Source organism: Nannobrachium achirus, assembly GCF_963921795.1.
Source record: "Nannobrachium achirus genome assembly, chromosome: 1".
NCBI lineage: Eukaryota > Metazoa > Chordata > Actinopteri > Myctophiformes > Myctophidae > Nannobrachium > Nannobrachium achirus.
In genome coordinates, this window is record NC_137810.1 from 1,794,366 (window position 1) to 1,807,759 (window position 13,394).

Consider the following 13,394-nt stretch of genomic DNA (forward strand, 5'->3'; position numbering starts at 1 on the left):
GTGTGACAGACAACTGCTGCAGTGTGACGGCCACGTGTGACAGACAACTGCTGCAGGTTAATAAGCACATTTTCTGAAATCCAGCCTCGACTGGAAATCCAGCCTCGACTGATTCAAAAGACGCCCCTAAGTCTCCTGGAATTGGAAAATATTCTGTCCTCTTCAGTGGAATCTGAGAATAATTGGTGACCCCTAGGATAGCGAATAGTGCCCTCTAGTGTCAGAACACCATAACTCATCATCTAACACTGATGAAGAGACTGTGCTGTGTACTGCAGCGCTGGGCTTTCCATGGTCCATGATCAATTTACCATAATAGGGAGAACAACAGGCATCGGCTTCACCTGATTGGTCGAAATTATCGCAATGTCACTGACTGCACATATAAGCGACCGAACACACATATAGACCTGCATTCTTCTCCAGATCGAAGTTGAGCGAATCCTCTTTAACCCACAGTAGCTGCTGGTGTTGTGAAATGTTCCAGTGGACCGTTCATCTCAACCACGTACCAAACAGAGGCTGTCATCATGCTGCCGTTGCCGTGGGAAACAAGCTGTACTCATTTGGAAAGGACGGCAACATGAAGGATAGAGGACACAGAGATGGTCAGATGGATCCTCAGATCAGTGTGTTCGTCTTCAACACAGTGTCTTTGCTCTGGAAGAAGTTGACCCCAGAGACATCTGGAAGAGGAGAACGTCACCTTGAGGTTCCCTCCAGGCGTCAGGACCACACAGCTGTGCTGATTGAAGATACTGTCTACCTCTGGGGAGGGTTACCTTACTGCAATGTGCTTTTTGCATTTGATGTTGACGCCCACAGATGGTTCAAACCACAGGTTTCTGGGACTGTTCCAGAGGGGAGGTGGAACCATTCAGCCTGCGTCTTGGGGAAGGTCATGTTTATTCATGGAGGACTAACACAGCCTGAGTACACTAACGACATCTACAAGTTGGACACCACCACTATGGACTGGTCTTTAATGAACACCAGAGGAACTCCACCTCCTGATTCATCACGTCACTCTGCCACCATCATCGGGACAAAGATGTTTGTATTTGGGGGCTGGGGTTGGGGTCAGTACTACAACAACATCAGAGTGTTTGACACAGAGACCAACTGCTGGATGAACACACCTTCTACACAGCTTCTTCCAGAAGGACGCAGGGATCATTCATCCTTTACCTACAATGGAGAGCTGTATGTATTTGGTGGAGGGTTCAATAACCAGGAATTAAATGATGTTTGGAAATTGAGTCCAGAGACCTTCTGCTGGAAGCAGGTTAAGGCCAAGGGGAAAGGACCGTCTCCGACATCTAAGCAGTGCTGTTGCATGATGGGAGATCGTATCTTCTTCTTTGGAGGTCATGGGAAATCATCTGACAATCATGTCTTAGACTTGAGTCCTAGCCTGAAGACGTTATGTAAGCTAGCAGTTATTCAGTACGGTCTGGAGCAGACTGGACTCCCACACAACATCAGGTGGGAACTGGCAGCCACTGATCCCACATAGAAGATACACAAAACACCCTGTAAATTTGGATGGAAAAAAGGTGTGTGTGTGTGTGTGTGTGTGTGTGTGTGTGTGTGTGTGTGTGTGTGTGTGTGTGTGTGTGTGTGTGTGTGTGTGTGTGTGTCCCCAAAAGGGTGAAGCGATACAAGATCCTCAAAGCGAGAACTAGCAGGCTGAGGAACATTGTTTTCTTTTTTTTTTCTCCACAGGTCATGACCGAAAGTATAAGGTCTCGGGTACAAGCGGCCAAAATGAGTTTTCTCAGAAGGGTGGCTGGTATCTCCCTTAGAGATAGGGTGAGAAGTTCAATCACCCGAGAGAGACTTGGAGTAGAACCGCTGCTCCTTCACTTGGAAAGGAGTCAGCTTAGGTGGTTCGGGCATCTAGTACGGATGCCCCCCGAGCGCCTTCCTAGGAAGGTCCTCGATGCGCGTCCCACTGGGAGGAGACCCCGTGGCAGACCAAAGACCAGATGGAAGGATTATATCTCCAGACTGGCCTGAACGCCTCGGTATACTCCCTGAGGGAGTGGAGGAAGTTGCGCAGGATAAGGAAATCTGGAAGTCTCAGTTGGAACTGTTACCCCCGCGACCCGATTCCGGATAAGCGGTTGAAGATGGATGGATGGATGGATGGATGGATGGATGGATGGATGGATGGATGGATGGATGGATGGATGGATGGGTCATCAGACTGTTAAATGACAGTGAAAAGTGAATGTGTTTTCACCCTGGTCACAACACGCGCCGGCTGCACTGAAGTAGTGGAAGTGCTGTGGTTAAGGTAAGTTACGTTGTGGTTAAGGTAAGTTACGTCACGCCAGTGCAGGTCTGTTTACATCCACCAACAAGAAAAACCTACATATATGTAGCTCTTAACTCGCTCATTTAGTGCTGATCCCGCGATGTCCCGCGAAATATTAAAAGATGTCCGGAGTGCTGATCCCGCGATGTCGTGCAAAATATACTGTAAATACAGTAAAGCTGGTGTGGGCTCACCTTCGGTCCGGCTATCACTGTGGCACTGGTGAAGTCCGCGATTCGTTTCCATCGCACGTCCACGTGCAAGCATAGTGCTCCCATCCCATAGAAAACAATAGATTTTCAGATCTTTAGAGTCCATTTCTCAAAAAAAAAAAAAGACTTTTGATGCCAAGGATGGCATGGCGTTCTCGCTAAAATAGCAAAAGCATGGAGGCATCCATCTTAGATCGTTGTTTACGTTCTGGACCGGAACTAGTGACGGGTCAATCGTGAACATCGTCAAAGGGGAATTGTGAGCTCGATCTACTTCCGGCCTTCAAAATAAGAGAGTGGCCGCGAACGGGACAAAATGCCGGCGCTCTGTGCAACTTAACCCTTTCATGTCCGGGCACTCGTGTCCGGGCACTAAATTACTTAATAGGTGTAAATTCGTCAGAATCCATGTTTTTGTTTGGATATTGTTTATTAACACAACTGCTGCCAAAAAAAAATACCCCTTTGTAGGGCTTCTCCGCCATGCCTGAGGAACCCGAAGATTTAATAAGCTTTAATTAAAATAAAATTTAAAAAAAAAATGTGTCGAAGCCGAACTAAAATAGGCCGGAACTAATGCTCCGGGGTGGGTTTCAACACAGACACATTATGGAGCGGACCGATTAACATTGAGGCCGCAAACCGGAAGCGGATGGTCCGTCCTCTATTCCGGCCCGTTAGCTTTCTGTGTAAACACCACGGCTTACAGATGGAGAACGGATTGATCAATTATAAATATTTCAACGGATTTGAGAAGCTGATGGAATACGCAAACACACGATTCATAGCAGTGTCTGATCGCGCATGATGGGAACTGGATTAGCGCCCGCGATAACAGGTAGAAGAAGCCAGCAGTAAAAGACATAGAAAAATCTTCGGTTTCCTCGGCCGCAAACAACCAATGAGATAAGAGCGCAGCCGAAGGGTCGGGAGAAGTAGAATATTTTTTTTTCCCAGCAGGGAATACGTGCGCAGGAACACCACACTGTGAAAAAACAACAACATCCGAGAAAATTGTCACGGTGGAAGTGGCACCGTTCTATACCGTCTCAGCCTCATATTTTCTCTTGGCACATTAGTAAGCCTGGCCACGCGAAGCTAATGTGTAATAAAGTTTTGAACTCTGCACTTTCATTGAGTGATAGTCCTGATATTCTTGCCCAGTGTTTGTACATTAACTCCCTTTTAGCCGAAGCCGAACTAGTTCGGGATATTAAAGGTGTGCCGGTAGTGTCCCGAACCAGTCCGGGATATATACAGTATATCATGTTATATTATTATTAATCGTTACTATGGGCCGCTTATGGTGGCCCTTTAGGGCGAGGTCGCATGTCACCCTGAGGTGTCTTACTAGTATGTAAAAAGTGCTCTTATTTGACATTCCACAGACCAGAAAACAGAGTGTTACCATGTAAAGGCAAGAATCTGATCGCCGTCTTCAACACAGAGTCTTTGCTCTGGAAGAAGTTGATCCCAGAGACACCTGGAAGAGGACGACGTCACCTTGAGGTTCCCTCCAGTCGTGAGGGCCATACAGCTGTACTGATTGAAGATACTGTCTACCTCTGGGGAGGGTTACCTTACTGCAATGTGCTTTATGGATTTGATGTTGACACCCACAGATGGTTCAAACCACAGGTTTCAGGGACTGTTCCAGAGGAGAGGTGGAACCATTCAGCATGTGTCTTGGGGAAGGTCATGTTTATTCATGGAGGACACAACAAGACCGGATCCACTAATGATATCTACAAGTTGGACACCACCACTATGGACTGGTCTTTAATTAACACCAGAGGAACTCCACCTCCTGCTTCATCACGTCACTCTGCCACCATCATCGGGACAAAGATGTTTGTATTTGGGGGCTGGGGGGGGAGTCAGTACTACAACACCATCAGAGTGTTTGACACAGAGACCAACTGCTGGATGAACACACCTTCTACACAGCTTCTTCCAGAAGGACTCTGTGATCATTCAGCCTTCACCTACAATGGAGAGCTGTACATATTTGGTGGCCACGAATGGAAGCAGGGCATATTTGGTAGATGGAACCATAAATATGTCAATGATCTGTGGAAATTGAGTCCAGAGACCTTCTGCTGGAAGAAGGTAAAGGTCAAGGGGAACGGACCGTCTCTGACATCTAAGCAGTGCTGTTGCATGATGGGAGATCGTATCTTCCTCTTTGGAGGAGACAACACACCTGATGACCTGTATGTCTTAGACTTGAGTCCTAGCCTGAAGACGTTATGTAAGCTAGCAGTTATTCAGTACGGTCTGGAGCAGTCTGGACTCCCACACAACATCAGGTGGGAACTGCAGGCAGCCACTGATCCCACATAGAAGATACACAAAAAGCCACCCTGTAAAACCAGGGAGAATAAAAGTACATCTCCCCGGTTATGTCATGTTGATGGTGTCTGTGTGTCAGGGGCATAGTTCTGCCGATTTAAAACAAATCCAATACGGAACAAAAACTTCCTATGTGTGGCCGCTACTCTCGCTGTTTCCCCCCCGCGAGGTATCAAAAAGAATGTGTCTACGTTGGACCCCATACATTTTTCCCTTTGATTTTCTAACCTTAATAAACGTCGTCATAAATACTTTATGGTTCCTGTCGCTAGTGAAAAACTCCCTTTCAATCACCATGATATGCGTTTTGTGCAAATATGGTCCCATTCATGTTAAAATTGAAGATACATTTGCGGGGGGCGTGGCCAACTAAACTGATACTGGCCTGCTGTATTCTTCTTTGTGTGCTGTATTTCGGGAGGCTCCGACCACATTCTCCCATGTATCCCTGCGGTTGAACGTGACCGTTGGCAGCCAATAGCATGCCTTGTGATTCCTGGGGTACCATTCAAACAATGATGCCGACACCCATACAAGGGACAGCATAGAAACCAACGGCTTCGCACCGTCCATATTTCTTTTACAGTCTATGGTGTGTGTGTGTGTGTGTGTGCGTGCGTGTGTGTGTGTGTTGTGTGTGTGTGTGTGTGTGTGTGTGTGTGTGTGTGTGAGTGTGTGTGTGTGTGTGTGTGTGTGTGTGTGTGTGTGTGTGTGTGTGTGTGTGTCCGTCCCTCTCAAGTCCAAAAGGGTGGAGGGATAGAAGATCCTCAAAGCGAGCACCAGCAGGTCACCAGACCGTTAAATGACTGAAAAGTGAATGTGTAATAACTTTTTTATTTTTTTTACTCTGCACGTTCATTGAGTGATATTCTTGCCCTGTGCCTGTACGCTAGGGCATTAACCAAAAAGTCAACAAGTTGACTCAAGGGGAACACACACTGGATGCGGAGGCGGCGCGGAAGCGGCGCGTCAAAACATACGGCCCCATTATGTTCAATGAACTAACCCACACCGGCGGCGTCAGACGCGCGCAGTCGCGGCTCTGCCGCCTCGCCTGTCGCGCCGATACGCCCTTGTTCTATTTTTCCAGCGTTGCCGCGCGGTGAACATGTTCTCCCATGGTTCTCCCCAGCGGGGGAAATAGATGTGCTGTGTGGCAGCGCGCCGCATCCAGTTGGGGTTACCTCGCGGGACTTCACGTGCATCGATACCGTGACGCGACGCTGCGCAGCCGTTCGCGTCCAGTGTGTGCTCCCCTTCAGTCGACTTCATTACACAAGTAAGTTGATTCCCACCAGAGAAAGTCGAAGTTGAAAAGGTTGATCCAATATTACAGTGCTACATTACATTTGTTATAGCTTGGTTCTATTGTGAAAATAGCAGATCTACATGCTCACAACGCCTGGCGATGCGAGGCGTTGTGAGCATGTAGATCGGCTATTTTCACAATTTCTGCCTCAGTAAAACTATAATGCGATTTGGGACTTATGGGCAGCCGATGACAGTACTTATGCACTCTGCTTGTGCAAGTCATGACAATACGGTGAATGTGAAAACCAGGACCGAAACTCACCTCGTCCACAGTGGGGCGGGGCCAGGACTGAAACTCAGGCTGGGGGGCGGGGCTAGCGGGCTGGGGGGCGGGGCTATCAGACTGGGGGGCGGGGCAAGGCGTCGGGCGGTCCTCGCTGTTGCTTTCTGGGTGGAAGTCAGTGCTCGCTGGACGGTCCTCACTGGTTTCAGAGCAAGGTCGTTATAGTTAACGAAAATTACCAAATAACAAAAACTTACATTTAAAAAAAGAAAACATTTCTGTTAACTGAACTAAATAAAAACTATCATGAGAAAATAAAAAGATAACTAACGTTTTACCAAACTAACTAAACAAACTTTAACAATAGGCAAAATGCCCAAAATGTTTTAGTTTTTCCTTTACTTTCTGAATCCTGCACCTGACTAATATAATCTAAAGTATGATAAATAAATGAATGAATGAATGCATAAATACATAATTACATACATAAATAAAAAATAATATATAATTAGAAAAAATATAAATAAATAAATACACAAATAAATGCATCATTAATACATGAAATAAAAACTAAAACTAGCACTCAAACTAATGAAAACTAAACTAAAACTAAAAAAAAAATAAGAAAAAAGAAAAGTCAAAAGGAACTAAAAACACATACATACATACATATATAATGAATAATTCAAAACTATAAAAACCTTGGTTCAGGGTGGTAGTCAGCAGGTGATGGGGGGTCCTGGGTGGTCTCAGGGGGGTCCTGGGTGGTCTCATGGGGGTCCTCTGTGCTGGCTGGGTGTCTGCAACACACCAGGGTGAAGGGGGGAGGGACCTCCCTCAGGAAGCCCACCGCCTCGCGCCGAGACTTCCCGTACAACTGCACCGCATTCACCTGATGCACGCGCGCGCGTGCACACACACACACACACACACACACACACACACACACACACACACACACACACACACACACACACACACACACACACACACACACACACACACACACACACACACACACACACACACACACACACACACACACACACACTATGTACAGTGGTATCGGGTTGAGATTGTCCTGCTTGCAGAACAGGTTTCTATAGAATCCAATAGGTACCTAAATTAAGAACGCCCCCAGATTCCTTAGCCCTGCACACAGAAACATTTTACAGTATTTATGTCAGTGTGTAGCGTAGACACAATGGGAGGCCTCCGGAGGCGTGTTTTAGCCTAAACTCTTTGAAAAAACAAGGGGTGGTGTAAAAAACAGAACCTCTGGCAAAACCAAACCCATAGGTACCTTTGAGGACCAAGTCAACAGGAGACCACTGTATGCAAATGACTGGGGCAGTAACCTCGTCACCAGTCCTTCCACAAGGGAGGAAAGCCTGATGTTGGTTTCAAACGTGTGAGTCTGTTACAGGTAGGGAGGGATGGAACGATATGAAAATGTCATATCACGATTATTGTGACAAAAGAAATCACAATTTACGATATCACGATAATCAAAGTCCGGCAATTTTTTTTGGACATTTTTTACAGAGTGAAAAAACAGACTGTATCAAGTACATAATATTGTATTAGAAGTACCTTTTACCAATTATAGAGGGTTTAAGTGGTACCAGATATGCAGTTCTGCAAAAATAAAAGGTGAATTGATCCCAGTGCATGACGGAGGACGATATCACGATATATTAAATCTCCACGATGCGATTATCGTGAGTGTTTTTTTATCATGATTAATGATAATATTGTGTACTAACATCCCTCCTTGTTTGAAAGCTGTGAACAGCGTGCACACACGTGGTGCATGATCTAGGCATGATCCGTGCACTATGAATTACATGGAAGTCTATGGAGACTTGGCAGTTTGGAACTTCAAAGAGATGAATGAGTTCAGAGGAACAGCAGCTTCAGTGAGAACACGGACATGGCTTCATTTCCAGCCAACCAAGCTCGCGCTGTGGCGCGTGCGGCGTGCACGTGAGTGTGTGCGTGCACGTGAGTGTGTGCGTGCACGTGAGTGTGTGCGTGCACGTGAGTGTGTGCACGTGAGTGTGTGCGTGCACGTGAGTGTGTGCACGTGAGTGTGTGCGTGCACGTGAGTGTGTGCGTGCACGTGAGTGTGTGAGTGTACTAGGGCATTAATGAAAAAAGTCGACAAGTCGACTCCCACCAGAGAAAGTCGAAATTCGAAGTTGAAAAAAGAAAAAAAATCTATACACTTAAACGATAATGTCAACTTCAACTCAACTTTTTACTGAGTCGAGTCGACTTGCAAAAATCACAAGTCGTTAATGCCCTAGCGAGTACATGCGTGTGTGTGTGCATGCATGTATGTTTGTGTGTGTACGTGCGTGTGTGTATGTTTGTGTGTGTACGTGTGTGTGTGTGTGTGTGTGTGTACGTGCGTGTGTGTATGTGTGTGCGCGTACGTGCGTGCGTGTACGTGCGTGCGTGTACGTGCGTGTGCGTGCGTGCGTGTGCGTGCGTGCGTGCGTGCGTGCGTGCGTGCGTGCGTGTGTGTGTGTGTGTGTGCGTGCGTGTGTGTGTATGTGCGTGCACACACCTCCAGCAGTTCATCCTCAGGTCTCAGGAGTCCATGTTTGTCCACGGGGCCCCCAGGGGCCACGGAGGAGATGTAGTGGTGTCCGTCAAACGAGTCCAGCTCCACCCCCAGACGCATGGTGTGGATGGGGAGAAGCTGCAACAATACAGATGTGATTGATTGAATATTTTATTAGACAAACATGGAGAACAGTACAAGTATATACGTAACTACCTCCTTCTCTGGCCTCCTGAAAGGTGAGTTTTCACCTGTCTATGGGAGAAGTGATGACTACCTCCTTCTCTGGCCTCCTGAAAGGTGAGTTTTCACCTGTCTATGGGAGAAGTGATGACTACCTCCTTCTCTGGCCTCCTGAAAGGTGAGTTTTCACCTGTCTATGGGAGAAGTGATAACTACCTCCTTCTCTGGCCTCCTGAAAGGTGAGTTTTCACCTGTCTATGGGAGAAGTGATGACTACCTCCTTCTCTGGCCTCCTGAAAGGTGAGTTTTCACCTGTCTATGGGAGAAGTGATAACTACCTCCTTCTCTGGCCTCCTGAAAGGTGAGTTTTCACCTGTCTATGGGAGAAGTGATAACTACCTCCTTCTCTGGCCTCCTGAAAGGTGAGTTTTCACCTGTCTAAAGCCCTTTTTCGACTGCAGTTTTAGCACCACACCACACCACACCACCACACACCACACCACATAAAAATATCTACATTTTCCATTACACAAAAGTACCCCTATCGGTAAGAAACAAATTGACTCTTTTAACTGTGATTATAATACATAATACATTTGTATTACAACTATCCTAATTATAATGCACTATAATGGATTATAACTGTGATTATAATACATTATAAAGTATTAATGTGTTACTATGATAATTATAATATACTATAATAGATTATAATAGTGGTTATAACACAATAGAATCTATTATCATGTATTACAACTATATCCTGGTGGTCTAAATGAAAACCCAGTGAGTGATCAGTCCTTATGAAGTGTTTGGCCCTGTGTGGCCTAGCTCAGACCTACTCTAGAGTGGATACTTTTTAGTACCCCGTTTAGTACCACTTTCACACCACTCTACCCAGGACCTTGTAGTGGAAAACCTCACACAAGTGGGTGGTGTGGTGTGGTGTGGAGTGGAGTTGGGCCAGTGGAAAAGGGGCTTATGGGAGAAGTGATAACTACCTCCTTCTCTGGCCTCCTGAAAGGTGTGTTTTCACCTGTCTATGGGAGAAGTGATAACTACCTCCTTCTCTGGCCTCCTGAAAGGTGAGTTTTCACCTGTCTATGGGAGAAGTGATGACTACCTCCTTCTCTGGCCTCCTGAAAGGTGAGTTTTCACCTGTCTATGGGAGAAGTGATAACTACCTCCTTCTCTGGCCTCCTGAAAGGTGAGTTTTCACCTGTCTATGGGAGAAGTGATAACTACCTCCTTCTCTGGCCTCCTGAAAGGTGAGTTTTCACCAGTCTATGGGAGAATTGATAACTACCTCCTTCTCTGGCCTCCTGAAAGGTGAGTTTTCAGGGCAGTTTTGAAGGATGCCAGCGAGCTACATGTTTTAAGGGAGGTAGTCAAGGAATTCCACACCTGGGTGGCAGTGTTGTAGAAGGAGAATTTACCCATATTTGTCTTAATATCATCATCATCATCATCACTTTGAAAAACCCATTAAGTCAGGCCATGGTTTGGTCCTCTCTGCTTGAGCAACAGACAAACTACTGGTGGTTAAGAGCCAAATGTAACACAATGTTTCATACTAATGAGCTTTAATCAGATCAACCCTGGTCTCACCCTGGTTCTTACCTTAGAATACTGACCCTAACTCTAGGGAGACACGGGGAGAACATGCATGGTTCTTACCTTAGAATATGTCTGCAGCTCTGCGTCATCCTCTATGACTGCATCCAGCACTACCACCTGCACACACGCACGCACAGAAGAAGGTTACATTGTACGGTCACCAGATACAGCTGCTGCTGCTTATGCTTATTAACACACAGAGGAAAGGATAACCCAGGTTCTGTATGTGGCAGAGAGATTCGCAGCCCCAGCCTGAAGCCTCAAACGTCTAGTATCTGCCCCCGTTCCATAGGGGATGTCCCTTTGAAGTAATGGTTAAGATATTGGACTTTCACGCGGGAAACCTGGGTTCGAAGCCGGGTGGGGAGGTTCGGATCACCTCCGTTACATATGTTCCCCACTTATCCCCACAAAAAAAGATTCTATGTTCCCCGATCAACTTAAAAAAGGTTCTATGTTCCCCACTCATCCAAAAATGCAGGAAACAATCCTTTCTAATTATTAATAACAACTCAAAACACACAATAATGGGGAGAGATTACGAATACTAGTGGGACAGGGGGCGCTAGGGACATCTGGAAACCATGCTTTTGTTATGTCTGGGCATCTGGATGAGTGGGCACCTGGACATCTGGGCAATAGGGACATGTGGGCATTTGGACGAGTGGGAACTTAGGGGTGGAGACATCTGGGCAACTGGGCACCCAAATTAGGATTGACCACATGTTCTTAGTGCCCAGATGTCCCTTTTTTCTTCATACATACAGTAGATCCTTTTTTTTTGGTTGAGCGGGGAACATAGAACCTTTTTGTGGGGAGGGGGAAGTGTGGAACATAGGACCTGGGGAACATAGAACCTGGGGAACATAGGACCTGGGGAACATAGAACCTGGGGAACATAGAACCTGGGGAACATAGGACCTGGGGAACATAGGACCTGGGGAACATAGAACCTGGGGAACATAGAACCTGGGGAACATAGGACCTGGGGAACATAGGACCTGGGGAACATAGGACCTGGGGAACATAGGACCTGGGGAACATAGAACCTGGGGAACATAGAACCTGGGGAACATAGAACCTGGGGAACATAGGACCTGGGGAACATAGGACCTGGGGAACATAGGACCTGGGGAACATAGGACCTGGGGAACATAGGACCTGGGGAACATAGAACCTGGGGAACATAGAACCTGGGGAACATAGAACCTGGGGAACATAGAACCTGGGGAACATAGGACCTGGGGAACATAGAACCTGGGGAACATAGGACCTGGGGAACATAGGACCTGTGGAACATAGAACCTGGGGAACATAGAACCTGGGGAACATAGAACCTGGGGAACATAGAACCTGGGGAACATAGAACCTGGGGAACATAGAACCTGGGGAACATAGGACCTGGGGAACATAGGACCTGGGGAACATAGGACCTGGGGAACATAGAACCTGGGGAACATAGAACCTGGGGAACATAGAACCTGGGGAACATAGAACCTGGGGAACATAGGACCTGGGGAACATAGGACCTGGGGAACATAGAACCTGGGGAACATAGAACCTGGGGAACATAGGACCTGGGGAACATAGAACCTGGGGAACATAGGACCTGGGGAACATAGAACCTGGGGAACATAGAACCTGGGGAACATAGGACCTGGGGAACATAGAACCTGGGGAACATAGAACCTGGGGAACATAGAACCTGGGGAACATAGAACCTGGGGAACATAGAACCTGGGGAACATAGGACCTGGGGAACATAGGACCTGGGGAACATAGAACCTGGGGAACATAGAACCTGGGGAACATAGGACCTGGGGAACATAGGACCTGGGGAACATAGGACCTGGGGAACATAGGACCTGGGGAACATAGAACCTGGGGAACATAGAACCTGGGGAACATAGGACCTGGGGAACATAGAACCTGGGGAACATAGAACCTGGGGAACATAGGACCTGGGGAACATAGGACCTGGGGAACATAGAACCTGGGGAACATAGAACCTGGGGAACATAGGACCTGGGGAACATAGGACCTGGGGAACATAGGACCTGGGGAACATAGGACCTGGGGAACATAGAACCTGGGGAACATAGAACCTGGGGAACATAGAACCTGGGGAACATAGGACCTGGGGAACATAGGACCTGGGGAACATAGGACCTGGGGAACATAGGACCTGGGGAACATAGGACCTGGGGAACATAGAACCTGGGGAACATAGAACCTGGGGAACATAGAACCTGGGGAACATAGAACCTGGGGAACATAGGACCTGGGGAACATAGAACCTGGGGAACATAGGACCTGGGGAACATAGGACCTGTGGAACATAGAACCTGGGGAACATAGAACCTGGGGAACATAGAACCTGGGGAACATAGAACCTGGGGAACATAGAACCTGGGGAACATAGAACCTGGGGAACATAGGACCTGGGGAACATAGGACCTGGGGAACATAGAACCTGGGGAACATAGAACCTGGGGAACATAGGACCTGGGGAACATAGGACCTGGGGAACATAGGACCTGGGGAACATAGGACCTGGGGAACATAGGACCTGGGGAACATAGAACCTGGGGAACATAGAACCTGGGG

The 13,394-nt window shown here is 47.2% G+C and overlaps 1 protein-coding gene across 1 annotated transcript in view; it reads right to left on the reverse strand.

Moving 5' to 3' along the window:
• patj (PATJ crumbs cell polarity complex component) overlaps nucleotides 1–13,394 on the reverse strand; it is a gene marked incomplete at its 3' end in the record, with an annotated part of 204,503 nt that overhangs the window by 147,814 nt on the left and 43,295 nt on the right. The window contains exons 13-16 of the mRNA XM_080749893.1: nucleotides 10,848–10,904; nucleotides 8,991–9,125; nucleotides 7,120–7,310; nucleotides 6,458–6,617 (exon numbers count right to left, since the gene is read on the reverse strand). Of these exons, the coding sequence (XP_080606019.1) occupies nucleotides 6,458–6,617; nucleotides 7,120–7,310; nucleotides 8,991–9,125; nucleotides 10,848–10,904 (543 nt within the window). The remainder of the gene's footprint in view (nucleotides 1–6,457; nucleotides 6,618–7,119; nucleotides 7,311–8,990; nucleotides 9,126–10,847; nucleotides 10,905–13,394) is intronic.